The 25,769-nt window shown below is 37.2% G+C and overlaps 1 protein-coding gene and 1 pseudogene across 1 annotated transcript in view; both read left to right on the forward strand.

The window, feature by feature from the left end:
- LOC136330949 (guanylate-binding protein 6-like) overlaps nt 1-13,845 on the forward strand; it is an 88,851-nt gene extending 75,006 nt beyond the window's left edge. Inside the window, exon 12 of the mRNA XM_066268600.1 lies at nt 13,697-13,845. Within this exon, the coding sequence (XP_066124697.1) occupies nt 13,697-13,740 (44 nt within the window). The 3' untranslated portion in view covers nt 13,741-13,845. The remainder of the gene's footprint in view (nt 1-13,696) is intronic.
- Nucleotides 3,286-3,803, forward strand: LOC136328980 (large ribosomal subunit protein uL6 pseudogene; annotated as a pseudogene).
- Nucleotides 13,846-25,769: the final 11,924 nt, after the last annotated feature.

The raw sequence follows: 25,769 nt of genomic DNA on the forward strand, positions 1-25,769 counted from the left end.
ATGATATGATCCTATACATTGAAAACCCGAAGGACTCCACAAAGAGATTAATAGAAACAATAAACCAATACAGTAAGGTCACAGAATACAAAATTAACATACAAAAGTCCATAGCCTTTCTATATGCCAACAATGAAATATTAGAAAACAAACTCAAAAAAATAATCCCCTTCACAATTGCAATAAAAAAATAAAATACCTAGGAATAAACATAACAAAGAATGTAAAGGACCTATATAACAAAAACTACAAAGCATTGTTTAGAGAAATCGAAAAAGACACAATGAGAAGGAAAAATATTCCTTGTTCTTGGATAGGAAGAATAAATATAATCAAAATGGCCATATTACCCAAAGCAATTTATAAATTTAATGCAATTCCCATCAAAATTCCGATGACATTTTTTAAAGAAATGGAACAAAAAGTCATCAGATTTATATGGAACTATAAAAATCCCCGAATAGCCAAAGCAATCCTAAGGAAATAGAATGAAGCTGGGAGCATTACAATATCTGACTTCAAACTATATTATAGGGCAAGGACAATCAAAACAGCATGGTATTGGCAGAAAAATAGACATTCAGACCAATGGAACAGAATAGAAAGCACAGAAATAAAACCACATATATATGGTCAAATAATTTTTGATTAAGGGGCCAACAATACACAATGGAGAAAAGAAAGCCTCTTCAACAAATGGTGCTGGGAAAACTGGAAAGCCACATGCAAAAGAATGAAACTGGACTACAGTTTCTCCCTTTGTACTAAAATTCACTTAAAATGGATCAAAGATCTAAACATAAGACCTGAAACAATTAAGTACATAGAAGAAGACATAAGTACTAAACTCATGGACCTGGGTTTTAAAGAGCATTTTATGAATTTGACTCCAATGGCAAGAGAAGTGAAGGCAATGATAAATGAATGGGAGTACATCAGACTAAACAGTTTTTGCTCAGCAAGAGAAACTGACAACAAAATAAACAGACAGCCAACTAAATGGGAAATGATATTTTCAAACAACAGCTCAGATAAGGGCCTAATATCCAAAATGTACAAAGAACTCATAAAACTCAACAACAAACAAACAAACAATACAATAAAAAATGGGAAGAGGACATGAACAGACACTTTTCCAAGGAAGAAATACAAATGGCCAACAGATATATGAAAAGATGCTCATCTTCATTAGTTATTAGAGAAATGCAAATCAAAACTGCAATGAGATACCACCTCACACCTGTTAGATTAGCTATTATCAACAAGACAGGTAATAGCAAGTGTTGGAGAGACTGTGGAGAAAAAGGAACTCTCATTCACTGTTGGTGGGACTGTAAAGTAGTACAACCATTATGGAAGAAAGTATGGTAGTTCCTCAAAAAACTGAAAATAGAACTACCTTATGACCCAGCAATCCCCATACTGGGTATATAGCCCCAAAACTCAGAAACATTGATACGTAAAGACACATGCAGCCCCATGTTCATTGCAGCATTGTTCACAGTGGCCAAGACATGGAAATAACCAAAAAGCCCTTCAATAGAAGACTGGATAAAGAAGATGTGGCACATATACACTATGGAATACTACTCAGCCATAAGAAATGATGACATCGGATCATTTACAACAAAATGATGGGAACTTGATAACATTATACGGAGTGAAATAAGTAAATCAGAAAAAAACAAGAACTACATGATTCCATACATTGGTGGGACATAAAAACGAGACTAAGAGACATGGACAAGAGTGTGGTGGTTACCAGGGGTGGGGGGAGGGAGGATGTGGGAGGGAAAGAAGGAGAGGGGACGGAGGAGGGGGAGGGGCACAAAGAAAACTAGATAGAGGGTGACGGAGGACAATCTGACTCTGGGTGATGGGTATGCAACATAATTGAATGACAAGATAACCTGGACATGTTTTCTTTGAATATGTGTACCCTGATTTATTAATGTCACCCCATTAACATTAATAAAAATTTATTAAAAAACAACAACAAAAAACAACTTGGTGCATCTTATACAGTGGTTGTAGATTTTTTTTACTTGCATTTCTCGCTTTTTCATGCTTGTTTTTGCACTTGTTGAAGACAGTGATTCATCATCAGATACAGATGAGGACAAGTTAATGGAGGGGAGTTTTGACACTGATAAAGAGTTGTATAAATTTTATGATGAATAAAATTTGAGTTCACTAACTTTAAAAAAAAAAAGACTTAAATGTAGGACCCAAAGCCATAAAACTCCTAGAAGAAAACATAGCCAGTAAACTTTTTGACATTGGTCTTAGCAATATCATTTCAATATGTATCCTAGGACAAGGTCAACAAAAGCAAAAATAAACAAACAGAACTACATCAAACTAAAAATATTCACAGAGCAAAGGAAACCATTAACAAAATGAAAAGACAGTCTACTGAATGGGAAAATATATTCACAAATGATGTATCCAATTAAGGGGTTAATATCCAAAAATATAACGAATTCATATAACTCAACATAAAAAAAAACCTGCAAAAACCCAAAATAAAGTGGGCAGAGAGCCTAAATAGATGTATCATTAAAAAGGACATATAGATGCCAACAGATGAATGAAAAGATACTCAACATTACTAATTATCAGAGAAATGCAAGTCAAAACCACAATGAGATACCGCTTCACAACCATCAGTATGGCTATCATCATAAAGTCAACAAGTAACTGTGTTGTCAAGGATGTGGAGAAAAGGAACTCCTTGTGCACTGTTGGAGGTGTTGTAAGCTGGTATACTCACTATAGGAAAGAGTAGGGAGGTTCCTCAAAAAAATTAAAAAATAAAACTGCCATATGACCCAGCAATTTCACTTATGGATATTTATCTGAGAACACAAAACCACTAATTCGAAAAGATATATGCAACCCTTTGTTTATTACAGTATTACTTATAATAGCCTAAATATGGAAGTAACCTAGGTGTTCATCAATAGATGAGCAGATAAAGAAGATATAGTATATATAAAATGAAATATTGCATAGCAATTAAAAGAATGAAATCTTGCCATTTGCGACAACATGGTTGGACTAGAGGGTATTGTACTAAGTGAATAAGTCAGACAGACAAACATAAATACCATTTTATTTTATTTGTGGAAATTTAAAAAACAAACAAATACATAAACAAAACAAAAGAGAAACATACCCATAGATACATAGAGCAAACTGATGGTTGCTAGAAGCAGGAGAGTAGAGTGAGTGAAAACGGTTTAGGGCCAAAGACATTCTCTCTTTGCCACATGTACTACGAGCATGAAGACCAGTCTCAGCAATCAGATTGTCTACATCCCAGAAAATGTTGACATAACTCTGAAGGGACACAGTTATTGTGAAGGGCCCCAGAGGCATCCTGTGGAGGGACTTCAATCACATCACTGTAGAACTCAGCCTCTTGGAAAGAAAAAAAAAAGGCTCTGGGTTGACAAATGGTGGGGAAATAGAGAGGAACTGGCCAGTGTTTGCAATATTTGCAGTCACGTGCAAAACGTAATCAAGGGCATTACTCTGAGCTTCTTAACAAGATGAGGTCTGTGTATTCTCACTTCCCCACCAATGAGTGAAAAATGCATCTGCAGGGTTCAGATGAGGTCAGGCGTTGCTTGTTCAGTATCTTAAGTCCAGAAAGATGAGTTGATTCTTAATGGAAACAGCATTGAACTTACATCAAATTCAGCCAGTACACCACAAAAGTTAAAAAGAAGGATATCAGAACATTTTTGGATGGTATCTATGTTTCTGAAAAAGGGACAGTTCAGCAAGCTGATGAATAAAATTCAGGTTGTCTTAACTATAGAAACAGCAAGGTGCTGAATAATTCTTCAGACTTATTTGCTCTATTTTAAAGATGTAATAAAAACCATGTATTTAAAAAAAAGTGTAGGGAAATTAAAAAAGGGACTATATTAAATAACATCAATTTCAAGAACAGGAAAAAATAAATAGATAGATAAACAAATAAAAATAATAAATAGAATAAATGAAGCTTATGGCATCTATAAACTAAAAAAGAAAAAAACGAGTTTGTGAATTTTTCTAAGCCCCTATTTGACATAGAAAATTTTCTCTGTCTCTCTAATACTAATATTTGGATAGGACATCTTTGCTAGTCTTATCTGTTTTCTCTGAGACCTGTTCTCCTAGCCTGCTGCTCTCTATTGCAGTGGAAATTGCATCTGCAGCACAGTAGCCCCTTTTCTCCTTTATCTGGCTCCTGCTGGGTTTGGCCAATATAGGAAGCCCTGGATGAAAATCCTGAGTGAGGAGGAGAGGGCAATTTGGGGTTTCCCTATTTGCTTATTGCCCCTGGTGTTATCCGATCGCCAGATTACCCCCTCGGTTGCTCCAGCTCCCACAAGATAGGCCCTGTGTAATGTACTGAAGCCCAGGCCTGTGGGCTTCAGTATCACTTCCTTGTCGTCTTTCCAGCTTTAGATTATTTCTTCTTCAAGCCACTACTTAGCCCTGGGCTGCTTGCATCATGAGCCTTCCTCTATCAGCTATACAAATTTATTTATTTCAACAAATTAGTGATTTCTGTTTTCATGATTACACCATAACTGATACGGCAACTCTGGAGAGTTCTTTCTAGAATCTCTTCTCTTAGATGTGTGGCTTCAAAATTATTTAAACAAGATTTTTCTTATTTCAGACAACACAATCCTGTCTCTTTGACACTTTCTTTTATTATATATATATGTGTGTGTATTTTATATATATGTATACATATATATATATAATATGTATATATAGATATGGTCTACCAGAAAGTTCTGTCCGTTTTTGGAATAAAACAAAATACAAATTTTTCTTACCGTCAATAAACTTTATTAAATAATATAATTACCATTATTATTAATGATTTCTTGCCAGAGTAAAGGAAGTTTGTATATCCCATTTTTGAAAAATGTTTTATCTTTTGATGCGAAAAATTGAACCAGTGCTTGTTTGATATCTTCTTCATTTTTTAATTTTTTGCCCTTCAAAAAATTTGTAAGGACAAAAACAAGTGATAGTCACAGGGTGCTAAGTCCAGGGAATATGGTGGATGTGACAGACATGCTTCTGTAGCATTTCTTCCTTGTTGAAATTCGTAAAAATTACAGTGGCATAAATGAACTTTATCAGTAGCCATGGGTACACTATCGCTTCACACATAAGACTAACGTGAATCAACTTTATTTTAGTTAATTTGCTACGTCAATATGTATACATTAAGTGATAAAAATAGAGAGGCACACATGCGCCAAATAAACATGTGCTTACGTGTCAAAACTTGTTGTGATAGAAACGGAAAGAACTTTCTGGTAGACCATATATATATATTTTTTTTTTAATTTATTGGGCTGATATGGTTCACCTAAAGATACCTTTTTCAAGTGTATACTTCAATATAACACCACCTTTACCCTGCATCCTGCCCCCTGCTGCCCCAAGCAAAGTCTCTTTCTACTCCCAGTCTCCTTGCTTTGTCCTCCATCCCCTACCTCTACCTGCCCTTTCCCTCTGACTATTTCCACTCTGATGTTTGTATCCATGTGTTATATATATAGGTTTATGGCTAATCCCTTCACCTTCTATGATCCAGTCCCCTCTTCCCCTTTCCCTCTGTTTCCTGTGTCTGCTGCTCTGTTTCAATTTTGTTTCTCAGTTTATTGTGTTCATTAGATTCTATATATGAGAGTGAGATCACATGGTGTTTGGCTTATTTCACTCAGCATAATGGTCTCCAGGTCCATCTATGCTGTGGCAAGAGGTAAGATTTCCTTCTGTTTTACAGTTTTTGTGCCCTGTGTCTCATGCTGGACTAAATATGGTGCCCAGGTGATTGGTCCAGTGAAAAGCCTCTGATCAAACATGAATTAATGATCCCTTCCCTGATACAGTAAGACTAAGGAAGATCTCAATCTCTCTTTGCTCCTGTCTTCTGCATATATTTAATATGCAGAGACTATCAGTGTCTATGCTTTGACAAAGTGGAGAAAGATATTATGTGGCAAAATAATAATTTTATTTGTGAATAAAGACAGTTTTGTGTCTTTCTCATAACTTTATGACTTTTACCTCTAGCTTTACTGCACTGATTAGCACCTCTACTATGGCCTGAAGATCTCTACTATTAGGTTTAATGAAAGTGGTGAGAGAGAAATCCATTTTTTTTTTCTGGTCTAAATGGAAAAGCCTCAAGAGTCACTGCAATGTACAATGTTCATTTTAAATTTTCACTAATATAATTTATCCAATTGAGAAAGTGTTCTTTTTTAATTTTCTTGTCAGGCTTTCTTTCTTTTTTTCTTTCCTTTCTTTCTTTCTTCCTTTCTCTCTCTCTCTCTCTCTCTCTCTCTCTCTCTTTCTTTCTTTCTTTTTCTTAGTTAAAAATACATGTTGACTTTTGTGAAATATTGTTTTCTGGCCTTGGCCAGTTGGCATAGTAGTAGAGCACTGGCTCCGCATTTGGATGTCCCGGGTTTAATTCCCAACCAGGGAACACTCCCTCTCTCGCTTCTCTTTCTCACTCTCTCTCTCTCTCTCTCTCTCTCTCTCTCTTTCTCTCTCTCTCTCTCTTCCCCTCCTGCAACCATGGCTTGACTGAAGCAAATTGGCCCCAGGCACTGAGGATGGCTCCATAGCCTCTACTTCAAGCACTAAGAAGAGCTCGGTTAGTGAGCAACATAGCAATGTCCCAGGTGGGCAGAGCATCATCCCCTAGTTGTCTTGCCAGGTGGATCTCAGTTGGGGTGCATGCAGGAGTCTGTGTCTGCCTCCTCTCTTCTCACTGAATAAAAAAAAATTTTTTTCTGCCTCCATTAAAATAATCATATGATTTTTCTCCTTTAATCTCTTAATTTTGTGAATTGCATTTGTATTTATTTTTAAGTGAAAAATTAATACTTTTTTGAGAGAGAGAGAGAGAGTGATGGAGGGACAGACAGAAACAGAGAGATGAGAAGCATCAAGTCTTTGTTGTGGCATCTTAGTTGTTCATTGATTGCTTTCTCATATGTGCCTTGACCAGGAGGCTGTAGCTAAGCCAATGACCCCTTAATCAAGCCAGCACCTAGACTGAAGCCAGTGACCTAGGGCTTCAAGCCAGCGACCTTTGAGCTCAAGCCAACGACCATGGGGTCATGTCTATGACCCTACGCTCAAGCTGGCGACCCCACGCTCAAGCTGGTGAGCCTGAAATCAAGCCAGAAACCTTGAGGTTTTGATCTTGGGTCCTCAGTATCTCAGGCCAATGCTCCATCCACTGTGCCTCTACCTGGTCAGGAAATCCTATTTTCCTGAGAAAAGCCCCATTGGTCATGATTTACCACCATTAATTTATATTGCTATATTCAATTTGCAATGTTTTGTTAAGGATTTTTTGATGTATGTTTATTAGAAATTTGATGTATAATTTTATTACCTTGTACTATTATTGTCCTACTTGGGGGGTCAAATTTATGCTGGCCTCATAAAATAACCTATGAGGTGCTTGTAGCATTTTTCTGAGAACAATAATATATGACTGGTTTTATTTTTCCTTAATATTTGATAGCAATCACCAATGAATCTATCTGTCCATTCAGCTTCTTTCCTGGGAAATTTTTAAGTCTGGAATTAATTTTGATTAATACATGATTATCTAAATGTTCTCATTTTACTTGGTCAATTTTGATAAGTTGACATTTTCAGAGACTATTTCATCTAGATTGTCAAATGTATTGGCATAAATATGTTCATAAATTTCTTTAATAGGTTCAGTTTTGTGTGTAAAATATGTCATGATATGTTCACTGTAATTCTTGATATTAGTAATTTATCACTTTGCACTTAAAATTTATTTTTAAATTACAGTTTATATTCAATATTGTGCTTTTTCTTGATCATTATAAGTGATCAATTTTGTAAGTATTTTTAAATGAGAAAATGCTAACTTTTTAAAATTTTTATCTTTTTCTTTTTTTGGTTAGAAAATTAAATTTAATAGAGTGACATTGATTAATAAGATTACATGTAAGGGATTAAATTACAATGATTGTTTTTTAAGGGCTAAGTCACAGAATTTCTTGCAAGGAGTTAAGGCACTGTAGATAACTAAGAGCTTAGTTCACAAATTTACTTTTATTTTGTTGCCTAAGACAGTGTTTTTCAACCAGTGTGCCACTGCACACTAGTGTGCCGTGAGACATGGTCAGGTGTGCCCTGGGGAAATTAAACATGGGTCCCCAAACTACGGCCCACGTGCTGGATATGGCCCGCGGAGGCTATTTATCTGGCCCGCCAGCTGCCTCCATCCGAACATAGACATTCCCCTCACAATCCCTCCAGCTATCAGCGACAGGAAGAGTGGAGGCACAAGAACTCTCACTGACCAATCACCTTCTAGGATTCATCCCAACCACTAGTGATGAACCTATAGTAGGCCGCCTCTCATCCACACCCAGGAAGGTCCCTGCTTGGGCTGCTGCTCACTTGTCATTGTGTGGCCATGAGTAGTTGAAGCTGCTACTCCTCCCCATGGTCCCGATTTCTAATCCTGGTCAGGACTGGAGGTAAATGTTGCCACCACTAGATGAAGCCTCAGCCTCAGCTGGTTATGTCTATCCTGATGATGTATATAGATATTTGACCTTTTTCTTTTTAAAAGAGGCCCCCGCAGAGGGCGATATACAATGCATCACAATGTTATATAACTTTAAAGCTAAAGTTTGCTGATCTTCTTTTGGACAGTTTTTGGTTATCTGTTGCCAAGGAGTTCCCCATTCTGGCCAACAAAGCTATTTTGACATTGCTCCCATTTTCAACCACATATCTATGTGAGCTGAGCTTCTCAAGCTTGACTGCGATAAAAACTAAAAGCAGAGAGAGACTGAGAACTGTTGAGGAAGAGCTTTGTGTGTGTCTTTCTACCATTCCTGCCAGGATATCCCTTTTGTGTTCATTGAAACAGGCTCAGGTTTCGCACTAAGTGAGTATAGTTACATTTAGAAACTATATTATTAACTATATGTATAATATGTACTGTGTTAGAGTGTCATTTTGTGTTATTTTGTTAGGTGGTATGCTCCAGGATTTTGTAAATGTAAAAAATGTGCCGCGGCTCCAAAAAGGTTGAAAATCACTGGCCTAAGAAACACAGGGAGTTCTCTTGCACAGCTTCTCAGAGGTATCATAACCCTGGCTGTTCCTGGAGATGGCTACTCCCTCTTCCACCCTGGCCTTGAAAATTTACCAAGACACCAGATAGGACTGGACTATGCTGATTAGGCCTGTGCTACATCAGAAGAACTTGCAGAAAAGATGTTCCTGCAAACCGGACTCCCGTCTCCCACACACTGTTACATGACTATCTGCACGGACTTTTCTCTTTTTTTTCTTTTGCCCCTTATGCCATTACTAACAGCCCCTGAACCCTAAAAAAACCAGAAGTACCAGGGGACTGTTAAGACTGTTCTTTTGAACAGGAGTAACCTGCCTTCTCAAGTTGCTGCAATTTGAAATGAAAGACATACCTTATGCCTACTTGGTCCTCATTTCTCTTTATTGGCATTGGGGTGATGGGTAACCCAGTGTCTGACTTTTTCTTCCAGTGACATGCATGGGTTTCAGGTACACATCTCCATAGTCTTTGAACTGTTGATTGTGTTGTGTACCCATCACCAAAGTCAAACTGTCTCCGTCATGAAATACTTGTCCCTCTTTTCTCCCCTCCCCCTTACTAAGCACTTCACTTTTATTTATGTCCATGAGTCTCCCACCTATATGTGAAATCATATAGTTCTTACCTTTTTCTGATTTACTTATTGTACTCAGTATAATGTTGTCAAGGTCCATCCATGTTGTTGTCAATGGCATTATGTTGTTTCTTATGGCTGAGTAGTATTTCCTTGTATATATGTACCACATCTTCTTTATCCAATCCTCCATTGAAGGACACTTTGGTTGGTTCCATATCTTAACCACTGTGAATAATGCTGTGATAAACTTGGGGGTGCATGTGTCTTTACATTATCTTTTTCATTTATAAATTTCTTTCCTCTATATGCATTGCACTTAAATTCCTTTCTCTTCTTATCTTTTAGAATATGAACTTAGATCAGTGATTTTAATCCTTTTAAGTTAATAAAGTTCTAAAATTATAAATTTTCCTAAATTCAATATGAATATCAAATATTGATATACTGTAGTTTCAAAATATTTTTTAATTTACCTTTGTAATTTAATTCTTACCTCTAATTTAATTCTTACAGTATATTGGTGTGCTTGACTAATTTCCAAATATTTGGCATTTTTATAAATTTTTAAATTAATTTTTAATCTAAATTTCTTAAGTCAAGGAGCATATTCTATATGATTTTAGTTCTTTAAACTTTAATAACTTCAGACAGTTATTCAGAGTTGTTTTACGTTTCCAAATATGGTTTATCTTTATGAAATATATGTCTGTTCTTCAGTTTGACCAATGAAATTCTAACCAAGGTCATCAAACAGATAAAAGGTAAAATATTTGGAGCAGATATCATATTGCTTGTTTTGTGCTTGATAATCAGATAGTATCCAAGTGGTTTGCTTAAACCCATTAAGCCTGACCAGGCAGTGGTGCAGTGGATAGAACAGCAGTTCTCAACCTGTGGGTCGCAACCCCGGCAGGGTCGCCTAAAGCCATCGGAAAATACATAATGCATATCAGGTATTTACATTCCGAATCATAACTGTAGCAAAATTACAGTTATGAAGTAGCCACCAAAATTATTTTTTGGTTTGGGGTCACCGCAACATGAGGCACTGTATTGTGGGGTCACAGCATTAGAAAGGTTGAGAACCACTGGGATAGAGCATCGGACTGGGACTTAGAAGACCCAGGTTCAAAACCCCAAGGTCACCAGCTTGAGAGCAGCATCATCCAGCTTGAGCGCGGGGTCACTGGCTTGAGTGTGGGATCACAGACATAACCAAAAGGTTACTGGCTTGAGCAAGAGGTCATTCACTCTGCAGCAGTTGAACCCCACCCCCACCCCCTGTCAAGGCACATATGAGAAAGCAATCAATGAACAACTAAGGAGACTAAGAAGCCACAACAAAGAATTGATGGTTCTCATCTCTCTCCTTTCTGTCTATCTGTCCCTATCTGTCTTTCTCTCTGTATCTGTCACCAAAAAAAAAAAGACATTAAGATGAAAATCATTTTCTATTTTGATGTTCATAAATTTTCTTTGTTTCTTATTCCACTTTCTCCTATTCAAGATGTTCTAAGTCAGGCTTTTTAAGCAGTATAATAATTGCTGTGTTCATCTCTCCAAAATAAGAGGCAATGCACACCATTACACAATATATTCTTCTCAGTTGTGATTTCACTGAACACTTCCATATGACATGGTATACTGTTGTACACACATGCTTTCTCTCCTTGAATCAATGTTTCTTTTTTTATGATGATTGGAAAGGAAAGAAGAGAGAGACATTAGAAGACTTTTTACTCTGTCTTTCTCTAACCACTCCATAGAACTGATGAGGTCAAGGGTTCCACCCCAACTCCTGAACAACATCATCTAGCTCTTTTAGGTGACTGCTTTTTAGTGGTCACTTGGTGGCAGACCTTTGGAGATGCTGTTGTGGTTCCCAAACAATGATAGGGAGGAGATAGAGAGCATTTGTTCCAGTTGTGCCAAACAGGCAGTTAGCAAAGGGAGGTGGTGTGTGCCAAGATCTGAGGGTCTCTTCAACTAAGAAGAGTAAATACTTAACCACCTTTGTCTTCAGCTGTACCAGGAAAAGTCTCCCTCTGCTCTATACACTACTACACAAAAATAAAAAATTCAAAAGTTGTTGAATTCTAGAATGGCAATGTCAAGAGTTTCAGAGAACCAATACCCAAATAAAACAATCATTCCTGAGCAAATTATTTTTTAAAGATTTTATTTATTAATTTTGCAGAAAGAGAAACAGGAAGTGAGAAGTGTCAACTCATAGTTGCTTCAGCCTAGTTGTTCATTGATTGCTTGATTGCCATATGTGCCTTTACTGTGCAAACCCAGAATTTCGAACTGACATCAGCGTTCCTGGTTAACACCACAGGCCAGACCTGTAGCTAATTACTTTAAAAACAACCATTTAGCCCTGGCCGGTTGGCTCAGTGGTAGAGCGTCGGCCTGGCGTGCAGAAGTCCGGGGTTCGATTCCCGGCCAGGGCACACAGGAGAGGCGCCCATCTGCTTCTCCACCCCTCCCCCTCTCCTTCCTCTCTGTTTCTCTCTTCCCTTCCCGCAGCCGAGGCTCCACTGGAGCAAAGATGGCCCGGGCGCTGGGGATGGCTCCTCGGCCTCTGCCCCAAGCGCTAGAGTGGCTCTGGTCGCAACAGAGCGACCCCTCCCAGAGGGGCAGAGCATCCCCCCCTGGTGGGCAGAGCGTCGCCCCCTGGTGGGTGTACGGGGTAGATCCCGGTCGGGCGCATGTGGGAGTCTGTCTGACTGTCTCTCCCTGTTTCCGGCTTCAGAAAAATACAGGAAAAAAAAAACCATTTAAAGTCTCTAGAAGTTGCTCTAATACTTATTCAGAAAAATCTACTAAATTTTGGTAAGAAAAGTGAGAGTCCATGGCACCTGAGTCAATACTTTCTCTCTCTCCACACTCCTCCCAGCTCAGTATGACAGAATCTCCACTTTGGTTAGGTATGGCCAGGAAAACAAGGCTCTGTCTACCCTCAGCTCCCAGCTAAGGGACACAGCTCACAGTATCACACTGAGAGGGGCAGGCCATTAGTGTTTTTCATCAGCCCAGCTCTGAGCTGAAGAAGCTAAATTTCTGGTGAGACAGACATCAGGGGCTCCCTAACCACACCCTTCATACGGTGGAGGACCTATGGTAAGTGCAGCAGGCTGAGGATTCTGGAGTTCTGCTCACACTTGCATAGTTTGCGGGGGTTCCAATTCAGCCGGGGCAAGTTGAGAAAATAAGAGGCTTCTGCCCTTATATAGTGCTTGCTTTGAAGCAGAGGTGTTACTGAGAGAAGTGGCCACTGTCATACCCACAGCTCTAGAACAGGAACTCAGAGGTTTTTGCTCAGGGTGAGGGAAGGTACATAAGAACAAAGAACTGTGCAATTCTTCCCAAAGACATTATTTGACTTTATTTGTACAAATTGTAAAGGAATTCAAGCTCAAGAATTATTTCACAACCAATTGAGGTTTGAGTGGTAAGCAGTCAAGAAATCTGGGTGGTAAAAAATTACATACTCCTCTTAATTAAGATCAGCAAGCTAAACCATAGGCTAGCTAGCTATCAGTAAGAACCAGGGGAAGAGACAGTTAGGAACCCTCCTCAGTCAAAAACCTCAAAAACTACCCTTCCCCAAATTTAGTTGGTTCACACAAGACCAATTTATTCTCCAAGGCACCATCCAAAACTATACCTCAATGAACCAAAATTAGTGGAGCTCTAACAGCTGGTTATGATACCAGTGGTACAAGACAGTTTAATGGAGAGATTATGGAAAGAGACTCTAAAAAGCCTAATAGAAGCACTGCCATCTCAGGATGATTGTGTGCAAGCCTACGGCTGAGCACTCTGAGGAGTGACACCAGATGCTTTACATTGTGGGGTAAATAAGCATTAATAAATCAGTCTAGCCAAGTTACTAAAAAAAATAATAAATAAATTTATTAATTTATGTTTTATGTCCTCAGATTTCATCTATCTTGGAAAATGTGTGCATTTAAAGAGAACATAACTTCTGCTATTATTGGGTGGAATGCTCCATAAACATCAATTGGTACAAGTAAGCAGGCCTTCTATATTTGGTTGCCATTTAGTTATTCTATCAATTAATGAAATAGAGACATTGTTATTTCCAACTGTAATTGTAGATTTGTCTATTTCTCTTTGCTGTCCTATTAGATTAGCTTTATGCATTTTGAAGCTGTTATTTGATGCCTAAACATTTATGATTTTTTTATGTCTTCCTGAAGAACATTTTCATTGTAAAATAACATTCTCTTTTCCAGTGATATTCATTGCTCTGAAATTTACTTTCTCATATTACTTTGGCCTCTCTGAGGTTTTTTTTTTCTCTTTGTGCTAGCACAGTACATCTGTCTCCATTCTTTTGCTTTCAACTTCTATTTTTCTTTACAGTTAAAGAGGGTTTCCTGTAAATAGTGTGTAGGGGCATGGTAGGCTGAGTAATGATGGCTTCCCAGAAGATGCCTGCGTCCCAACACTTGGAGTCTGTGAATATTTTACCTTACGGAGAAAAAGGGACTTTGCAAATGTGATTAGAATAGTTTTGTTTTTTAGGTTGTTGTTGGGTTTTTTTTCTTATTTATTCTTTTTATTAGTAAATTATGTAGATTGTACTTGGAAAATTACAACTTCATTTAACAATTCCATAACACACAAGGAGTTGAAGCTCAGAGAAAAAAATCTCAGTGCAAGTATTGTGATTAAGGATCTTGAGATGCAGATACTATTGTAGGTTATCTGGGTAGGCCCAATGTAATCACAAGGGTGTTTGTAAGAGGGAGGCAGAAGGATTAGTCAGAAAAGGCAAGATGATTATGGAACACAGAAAACAAAATTTATAAGTGCAACACAGCTGGCTTTGAGGATGGAGGATGAAAAACCATGAGAAGCTAGAAAAGGCAGGAGAAATGGATTCTCCTCTAGAGGCTCCAGAAGGAATGTACCTCTGCTCCTCTATTTTAGGCTCTAACCTCCAGAACTAAAAGAGAATGCATTGTGGTTGTTTATAAGACACCAACTTTGTGGTACTGTGTTACAGTCACAATAAAAAGCCCACACAGTTAAATCTTGGGGTTTTTATTAAATCTATTAATCTTTGTCTTTTAATTGGGTTGTTTAACCCTTTCATATTTAATGCAATTATTGATTGAGTTTAAATTTTCTATTTTACTATTGGTCCAACATATTTTTGTTTCCCTTTCTCTTTGTTTCTGACTTCTGTTGCATTCATTATTTTTTTATGATTCTATTTTATCTCTTTGATTGACTTATTAGCTAGAGTCATTTTGTAAATGTTTGAAGTAAGATTTTTGGCATTTATCTTTAAGTTACAACTGGCCATTCTTAAGTGATACTATAAAATTTTGTATGTAATACATATACATTACAATTACTTTCTTTCCCTCTTGGATTTATACCATTGTTGTCACGTATGTTAGTAGTATACATGCTATAAACCATATAATCTATGCTTATTATTTTTGTTTTAAACAGTTGCTTATGCTTTAAAATTATATTAATGAAAAGACAAGTTTTTATATTCACTCTTGTAGTCTCATTTTAAGTTCTTTGTGAAAATCCAGACCCCCATTTGATATTATTTTCCTTCTGCTTAAAAGTCTTTCTTTAACATTTCCGTATTGTAGATCTTATGTGAATACATTTTACCTTTTGTATGTTTAAAAAAGTCTTTGCCTTTATTTTTGAAAATTATTTCCACTCGACAAAAAATTCAGGTTGAAAGTTTTTCTCTTAGTATTATAAAGATAAGACTTCACTATCATCTAATTTGCATTATTTCTGTTGAAAATTTGTCTTTTATTTTTATTTTAATATTAATATTGTTCTATTTAAATATAAGGTCTACCAGAAAGTTCTGTTCATTTTTGGAATAAAACAAAATACAAATTTTTCTTACTGTCAATAAACTTAATTAAATAATATAATTGCCATTATTATTAATGATTTCTTGCCAGCATGAGGGGCAATTTGTATATCCCATTTTTGAAAAATGTTTTATCTTTTGATGCAAAAAATTGAACCAGTGCTTGTTTGATATCTTCTTCATTTTTGAATTTTTTGCCCTTCAAAAAATTTGTAAGGACAGAAACAAGTCTCTCTTCCCCTCCTGCAGCCAAGGCTCCATTGGAGCGAAGTTTGCCCAAGTGCTGAGGATGGCTCTGTGGTCTCTGCCTCAGGCGCTAGAGTGGCTCTGATTGTGGCAGAGCAACGCCCCAGATGGTCAGAGCATCGGCCCCTGGTGGGCATGCTGGGTGGATCCTGGTCAGGCGCATGTGGGAGTCTGTCTGACTACCTCCCCGTTTCCAACTTTGGAAAAATACAACCCCCCCCCCAAAAAAAAACACAAGTGATAATCAGAGGGTGCTAAGTCCGGGGAATATGGTGGATGTGACAGACATGCTTCTGTAGCATTTCTTCCTTGTTGAAATTCATAAAAATTACAGTGGCATAAATGAACTTTATCAATAGCCATGGGTACACTATCGCTTCACACATAAGACTAACGTGAATCAACTTTGTTTTAGTTAATTTGCTACATCAGTATGTATACATTAAGTGATAAAAATAGAGAGGCACACATGCGCCAAATATGTGCTTATGTGTAGAAACTTGTGATAGCCATCTTGATTATATTTATTCTTCCTAACCAAGAACAGGGAATATTCTTCCATTTCATTATATCTTTCTCGATTTCTCTTAATAATGGTTTATAGTTTTCATTATATAAGTCCTTTACATTCTTTGTTATGTTTATTCCTAAGTATTTTATTTTTTTGTTGCAATTGTGAAGGGGATTATTCTTTTGAGTTCGTTCTCAGTTGTTTCATTGTTGGCATATAGAAAGGCTATTACCCAAAGCAATATACAAATTTAATGCAATTCCCATCAAAATTCCAATGACATTTTTTAAAGAAATGGAGCAAAAAAATCATCAGATTTATATGGAACTATAAAAAACCCCGAATAGCCAAAGCAATCCTAAAGAAAAAGAATGAAGCTGGGGGCATTACAATACCTGACTTCAAACTTCAAACTATATTATAGGGTCACGACAATCAAAACAGCATGGTATTGGCAGAAAAATAGACACTCAGACCAATGGAACAGAATAGAAAGTCCAGAAATAAAACCACATATATATAGTCAAATAATTTTTGATAAAGGGGCCAAGAACATACCATGGAGAAAAGAAAGTCTCTTCAATAAATGGTGCTGGGAAAACTGGAAAGGCACATGCAAAAGAATGAAACTGGACTACAGTTTGTCCCCCTGTGCTAAAATTAACTCAAAATGGATCAAAGATCTAAACATAATACCTGAAACAATAAAGTGCATAGAAGAAGACATAGGTACTAAACTCATGGACCTGGGTTTTAAAGAGCATTTTATGAATTTGACTCCAATGGCAAGAGAAGTGAAGGCAAAAATTAATGAATGGGACTACATCAGACTAAGAAGTTTTTGCTCAGCAAGAGAAACTGATAACAAAATAAACAGACAGCCAACTAAATGGGAAATGATATTTTCAAACAACAGCTCAGATAAGGGCCTAATATCCAAAATATACAAAGAACTCATAAAACTTAACAACAAACAAACAAGCAATACAATAAAAAAATGGGAAGAGGACATGAACAGACACTTCTCCCAGGAGGAAGTACAAATGGCCAACAGATATATGAAAAGATGCTCATCTTCATTAGTTATTAGAGAAATGCAAATCAAAACTGCAATGAGATACCACCTCACACCTGTTAGATTAGCTATTATTAACAAGACAGGTAATAGCAAATGTTGGAGAGGCTGTGGAGAAAAAGGAACCCTCATACATTGTTGGTGGGAATGTAAAGTAGTACAACCATTATGGAAGAAAGTATGGTGGTTCCTCAAAAAACTGAAAATAGAACTACCTTATGACCCAGCAATCCCTCTACTGGGTATATACCCCAAAAACTCAGAAACATTGATACGTAAAGACACATGCAGCCCCATGTTCATTGCAGCATTGTTCACAGTGGCCAGGACATGGAAACAACCAAAAAGCCCGTCAATAGATGACTGGATAAAGAAGATGTGGCACATATACACTATGGAATATTACTCAGCCATAAGAAATGATGACATCGGATCATTTACAGCAAAATGGTGGGATCTTGATAACATTATATGAAGTGAAATAAGTAAATCAGAAAAAAACAGGAACTGCATTATTCCATACGTAGGTGGGACATAAAAGTGAGACTAAGAGACATTGATAAGAGTGTGGTGGTTACGGGGGGAGGGGGGAAGGGAGAGGGAAAGGGGGAGGGGGAGGGGCACAAAGAAAACTAGATAGAAGGTGACAGAGGACAATCTGACTTTGGGTGAGGGGTATGCAACATAATTGAAAGACAAGATAACCTGGACTTGTTGATCTTTGAATATATGTAACCTGATTTATTGATGTCGCCCCATTAAAAAAATAAAATTATAAAAAAAAAGAAACTTGTGATAGAAACGGACACCTTTCCAGTAGACCTTATATTAACAATAAATATTATTTCCATTGAAATATTAATTTTTACAGATTATGTATGCTTATATTACCAAATGATTACTATAATAAAATTAGTTAACACATTCATCTGTTACCTCACATACTTATAATTTTTTTGTGTGTAGAGAACTTTTAAAAATCTACTTTTTTAGCAATTTTTAAAAATATAATATAGTAGTATGAACTATAGTCCCCATGCTGTACATTACATACCAAAATTTTTTCACTTTTTAACTGGAAGTTTCCACTCTTTGACAACCTTCGCTCAGTTTCTTTCTATAACCCACTCATCTATTCATTGCATTTGGCAACTACCTATCTGTTCTCTGTTTCTATCAGTTTGGTAATTTTAGACTTCACATATGAGTGAGATCATACACTATTTGTCTTTCTCTGTCTGGCCCATTTCACTTAAAATAATGCCTTTACGATTCATCCATGTTATCATAAATGGCAGTATTTCTTTCTTTTTATAACAGAATATTTCACTGAATACATATAGCACATTTTTTTATCCATAAAGTTTTAAAAGCTGAAGAGATGTCTGGCATTATAGTATATCTATTTAATTCACCTATTTGGTCACTGCAGAAACTAGATGGATTGTATTGGATAAGGGTGGTCTACCCAAATCTTAAAAGAAATAGCAGTAGAAATCACCAGATGCCAATTGTGATATCACCCAACAAACACTAGCTTTAGACCTTTTTATACTATTATTGTTCTGGTGAATGTGTTCTTTATCATCTCCATCAGCAAAGGGATTAACTCCATCAGCAGTTTGTTTCTAGTGGAATGACATTCAACTTCTTGCTCAAAACTTTGTTAAATCTTTCTTTTTTTCCTTAGGATTGCTTTGGCTATTTGGGTTATTTTATGGTTCCATGCAAATCAGCTGATTCTTTGTTCTATTTCTTTAAAAAATGACATTGGAATTTTGATGGAAATTACATTAAATTTGTACATAGCTTTGGGAAATATGGCCATTTTAACTATGTTGATTCTTCCAATCCATGAACATGGAATATTTTTTCATTTCATTGTGTCTTTTTCAATTTATTTTAATAATGCTTTGTAGTTTTCAGTATATAGTTCCTTCACATTTTTTGTTAAGTTTATTTCTAAGTATTATATTTTTTGTTGCAACTGTAAGAGAAATTGTTGTTTTGTATTCATTTTCTGAAGTTTTATCATTGGTGTATAGAAAAGGAATAGATTCCTGTACATTGATATTGTATCCAGGGATATAAAACTGAGACTCATGGACATAGATAAAAGTGAAGTTGTTACCAGGGTTAAAGGGCATAAGGGGTGGGGTGGGGGGAAATGAGTTAAGAGGGACAAATATAAGGTGACAGAAAACAATTTTATTTTGGGTGATAGGTAAACAACATAATCAACAGTTCAAATGTTATAGAAAATTTTACCTGAAACCTATGTACTCTTACTGATTAATGTCACCCTGTTAAATTAATTTTTCTAAATAAGATTTTAAAAAAATCTTTGTTAACTCTTTTTCTTTCTGACACAATGTAGTGCACAGTGACTTTGATTTTCTGGATATCTACAGATTGCTGTGCCAGTCCACTCTATTGAGGTTAGCATACTAATTGTACCTGGTGAGCAGGAAGTGTCAAGAACCCTAGATGTCCAATTAAGATATATGTATGTCAGACTGTAGAAGATAAACCACATAAAAACACAGAGACTAATGTTCTAGAGCATGCCAGGACATGACTCTGAGGTAATCAATAAATTGTTGCTTCTAATACTCCCTACCATTGTTTGCTGGGCCTCTTATTCTTGAAACTGCTTATAATAATTCATTTGGAAAAATATTCTGTAATCTATTTATTAGTTGATTTGGAAGCTTTCTATTTGAGTGGGATCTACTATAAACAAGTACTTAAACTGATATAACTGTGCCGAGAGCACCCTTTCTGACTGTGACATGTCCAACCTATCTGATGCTTCTAGAAATACCTGCCAGACCTAATTGAATAAGAGTATTGACACAGTCCCTGGGGTTTGGGAATAAAGCTATTCTTCTGCAGCAGAGAACTAATTGTTATATAAAGCAGCTCTGGGGAATGAAAATGGGAAGCTGATGGGAATGTATTTACTCAGTGGATCTCTTCCCACCTCCATCCCCAGGCCTGCACCATCTTAGTTTTCTTCAGCTTCCATAAAAGAGACAGTAAGTTCCAAGGAGAGTAACCAGAGTGAGAGAAGCAACTGAGAGTTGTTCTCAAACTCACTGTCCTGTAGTGTTGTGGAGAAGAAATACTCATTCATCAAATTCCCTTAACATGCAACACATTCTTGAGCTTAAAGTTTTCATTTCTAATTCAAAACAGCAGTTGAAAAGTAGAGAGAAAATAAAGACTTCCTGATTATCTGCCCAGAGGTGTCAATTACTGGCTTTATTTCTGGAGATTTTCAACTTCTCCAAGACAAGAGCTCACTATGAAGTGATAACCTCACATCACATCACATAACCCAAGAGGAGTAGCAGCAAGAGGAGTGGATGAACACTGCATGGAGAAATGGGGTTCTTCTCCTGGTTCTTTAAAAAGGGGAGACAGTTTTCATTCATGATCTTAAGTTATCTCACTGTAATGAGCATTATGACCGACCACTGGTGCTCAAACTGGCTGCATAAGCCACACTGATGACTCCCTCTCCTTCCACCATCTGACTTAATTGTTTTGAAGGGTACCCTAAGAAACGGCATTATTTAAACAACCAAATGTCCTGCTACATGACAGTAATGTTCAGCCAGTTATGGGAAACACTAGAGAAGAAGAGAAGGCCTATCTCCCAAAGTTCTCTCAAATGCAAAGGTCTGTATGACTCAACTCAGTGATGTTAAAATGCGCTGACTTCTAAACACAACACCTGGACACATGCTAGAATAGTGATATGCGGAGTAAGTTTAAACTCAGTCTTCAAGAAAATTTTTAAAGTCCTTACATGTCCATTTGGAAACTGATTTTCAAAGAGGGGGGCTCAGTTCTCTCCAAGTGCCTCCCTGACCCAGTACCATCCTTCTCAAGAGATGGTGACTTGTGAATACAGAGAACAAAGATAGCTAAGTTGACCATATAAGAACAATAGTTAAAACAGTGTATCATTGGGGCATACATGTAGAAACAAAGCCATAGGACCCACTAGAAAATAGAATCAAATGCATATAGGAATATGCTCGATGTTAAAGGTGTCATTTCAAATTGGAGGAAAATACAAACTATTTAAAAGGTAGTATCAGATAACTGGGTAGGCACCTAAAAAAAATAAAGATTAGATTTATTCTACCTATACAAGCAAATTCATACAATTAAAAAATAATCTTGTAATTTTTATTTTATTCTAGTGGAATAAAAACCCAGAGAACTTAAAAACATAGAAAAAAAACTACATAAATATATTCAAATAAATTGATTGAGATAAAAATGCCATAAAGAAATCCAGAGGACAAACATTTTCTGAATAGCTTTTCTTTACTTGTATGACAGATGAAGAGCTCATTTATGTATTATATAGCAGAAATAATCACATCTCAAAAAATATGGGCATCAGATGAGTAGAGAGCTTATAGAAAAAAAATCACTATGAGTGAGTGCTCAGTTCTGTTCCTTGAGAAGACTTGGCTGGTTGGCTCAGTGGTAGAGCACCAGCTGGTGTGTGGATGTCCTGGGTTAAGGCACACAGGAGAGGCCAGAATCTGCTTCTCCACCACTCCTCCCTTCTCTCTCTCTCTCTCTCTTTCTCTCCTCTATCAATCTCTTCCTCTCCTGAAGCCATAGCTTGTTGGAGCAAGTTGGCCTTGGGCACTGATGATGGCTCTTTGGTGCCTCCCACCTCATGCACTAAAAATAGCCCAGTTGCCAAACAACAACCCAAGATGGGCAGAGCATAGCCCTGTAGGGGGCTTGCTGGATGGATCCCCAACTGGGGAGTTTGTCTCTCTGTCTCCATTCCTCTACCTTGAAAAAAAGAAAGAAAGAAAGAAGAAAGAAAGAAAGAAAGAAAGAAAGAAAGAAAGAAAGAAAGAAAGAAAGAAAGAAAGAGAAAGAAAAGAAAGAAGGAAAGGAAGGAGGAAGGGAAGGGAAGGGAAAGGAGGAAGGAAGGAAGGAAGGAAGGAAGGAAGGAAGGAAGGAAGGAAGGAAGGAAGGAAGGAAGGAAGGAAGGAAAGAAAGAGAGAGAAAGAAAAAAAAGAAAGAAAGAAATTTCCATGGGCTATGTACTTTGTCTTGATGAACAACAAAAGAAGTTATGGTAACTCCCAAAAATAATATATTTCTTCTTACTCTCCAAATTACACACATTTTCACTCATTGTTCTTTTTATTGTCTTAACCATTTTTAAGCTTACAGTTCAGTAGTGTTAAGAGTAATCACATTGCTATATAACAGATCTCCAGAACTTTTATCATATTGTAATATTGAAACACTATGTCTGTTAAATGACTCATTTCCTCCTCTCTCCAACCTCTGGTGAGCACCATTCTACATTCTTTTTCTAAGAATTTGACTAATCTTTGTTTTTCAAATAATCCCCTGTAAGGTTTTGGAAGCCAGAAGGACAATCTCTTAGGCCATTCAAGTCACTTGACAGGGTATTTCCCATAATTGTAATTCAGATTGAACCTGAAAACAAAGAAGAGCTAATTATATAATAAGCTGAATTCTTGGAAATCCATTGCTTTACAGCTCTAGAAAAATAAGAACTGATTCTTTAAAGCTCCAAACTCATAGCAGGCTGCATAAAAACTGTTCAAGGAAAACCAAACCACTGTTCCTTAAGGATGCATTTGCAGACATCTCCTTCTTCCACTGGGACTGCCTGTGATTCATGGTCTAGAAAAATTTGATGGCATGGGAAGCTATGGCTTGGCTAAAAAAGTCACCAAAACTCCAATGCTAACAAAATATCTATTCCATTTCACCTCCATGTTTCTGTTCAACATTGCCCCAGAATTTCCAAAGCAAGGGTACCTGCACACACTTTGCAATGCTCAAAATTTTACATACAGCCTCCTTTTCTATTACAGCAGAATAATTGCTGGGTTCCATGTTATTAAATGCTAAAACAAGGGTTTACAATTTTAACAACAGGTTTCAAAATTCTTGATAAAGAGAAAAAGGTATGTGTTTATTAAAAACACTTTGAAATGCCTACTGAAGCAGAGGCAGAGACCACCCTGTTCTAAGTTTCAGCAGAGAGATAAACAATGAAAAATAACTGCTACCTTGCTTTGTTAGACGATTAGATGTGCTCTTAAAAGCAAGGTAGTAAATAGAGAAGAGAAAACAGAATAGGTAGAGGAAAGAATGAACCTAAGTTGTAGAAAAGAATGGGCTTTGGAGGAGTGGAAGGTCATCATTCCCCACAAAACTGAAAGGCAATGATATCTAAGGAAAACAGATACCCCCACCTCACACATTCAGTAAAATCTATGTTTATAACTGAATTTTAAATAGTCTTACATTTGGGAATGGGAATTATAACAGAAGCTATATTCAGCTCCATCTCTGATTCAATTACATCCCAAAGATGAGAGATCATCATCGCCATGATGATAAAAAATCATGTTATAAGAACATGGCCCTCTAGTAGATTGGCTCAGCAGTAGAACGTTGGCCTGCTATGCGGAATTCCCAGGTTCGATTCCCTGTCAGGGCACACAGGGGAATTAAGCACACAGGGGAAAAAGCAGATGTGACCATTTGCATTTCTAGTCCTCCCCCTTTTCTTTCTCTCTCTTTCCCTACCACAACCAAGGCTCGAATGGTTTGAGCAAGTTGGCCCCAGGTGCTGAGGATGGTTCTATGACCTCGCCTCAGGTGCTAAAATAGTTCGGTTGTTGAGCAATGGAGTAACAGCTCCAGATGGGCAGAACACTACCAGGGTAGGAGGTTACCCAGTGGATCCCATTCAGGGTGCATGTGGGAGTCTGATTCTCTGCTGCCCAGACTCTCAATAATAATAATGAAAAAAAAAAAGGACATGACCAAGTATGGTCTCAGCTAGCCCTGGAAAGCATCCAAATGTTGTGGAAAATGAAAGGAATTAGTCTTGATCTGTTTTCTCTTTAAGGAGAACATGCAGTTGAGGTAATATGTTTGAGTTAGAGAAATGAATTTTGGTATGCTAGGTGTTCTTGATAAAGTGAATAATTCTATAATGACTTAGCATGTGAAATGAGCTCTGAAAGTGAGTTCCTATGTAAAGGAATTAAGGTCCTTTCCAGATATTCTGGGACCAATTTCTGTTCTTTATCATGCCTCTTACACAGACAGAGAGTCCTGCACACTAGTTGCTTGCATAAATTTGAAACTGAGATGTTACCTGGATGATGAGCTAGACATGATGTGTTACCAAAACTAAAGAGAGCCTCAGAAAAATAGAAAATTGTGAACTGCCTAAAGTGTTTCATTGGGAAATACAAATGTTATATTCATTGTAAGTAGGTATTTAAGGATACACTCACACAAATACACACATCTCCAGATAAAAAATGAACATGTAAAAAAAAAGTTAAAAACAGAGGCCCTGGCCGGATGGCTCAGCGGTAGAGCGTCGACCTGGTGTGCGGGGGACCCGGGTTTGATTCCCGGCCAGGGCACATAGGAGAAGCGCCCATTTGCTTCTCCACCCCCCACTCCTTCCTCTCTGTCTCTCTCTTCCCCTCCCGCAGCCGAGGCTCCATTGGAGCAAAGATGGCCTGGGCGCTGGGGATGGCTCTTTGGCCTCTGCCCCAGGCGCTGGAGTGGCTCTTGTCACGGCAGAACGACGCCCCGGAGGGGCAGAGCATCGCCCCCTGGTGGGCAGAGCGTCGCCCCTGGTGGGCGTGCTGGGTGGATCCCGGTCAGGCGCATGCGGGAGTCTGTCTGACTGTATCTCCCCGTTTCTAGCTTCAGAAAAATACAAAAAAAAAAATTAAAAACAGAAACATACATAAATAACATTAATTTTTCACAATACATGGGTGGGCAAAATAGGTTAGTAATACTAATAAATATAATAATTAAATAATAAATAAACTTTTTCATGTACTCACAACTGTAAACCTACTTCTAACAACCCTTGTATATAACAAAGTCGATACCAAACAGCCAAAAACAGCTTAAAATATGCTTAATTTTGTGTCATTAAAACTACAATATGTTACCACTACTCTTCTGCCAAAGGAAAAAAAAACAGACAATAAGCAGTGTGATGTGCTTGTGCAACACCTGGTGAAAATATAAGTAAAACTAGGAGATTGATAGTGCCTGTCATACCTACTGATGGTGAAAATACGCATTTTCAGCATTCTATTCCTAGATATGCCTGTGAGAAGAATGTGCAGATATATGAGCTAAAAAATATGTGCAAGAAAGTTCATGACAACCCTTTTCATAATAGCTAAAATATCTAATTACTCCATCTGTCATTAGATAACTAGAGAAATAAAT

This window comes from Saccopteryx bilineata, chromosome 3, assembly GCF_036850765.1.
Source record: "Saccopteryx bilineata isolate mSacBil1 chromosome 3, mSacBil1_pri_phased_curated, whole genome shotgun sequence".
NCBI classification, from domain to species: Eukaryota; Metazoa; Chordata; class Mammalia; order Chiroptera; family Emballonuridae; genus Saccopteryx; species Saccopteryx bilineata.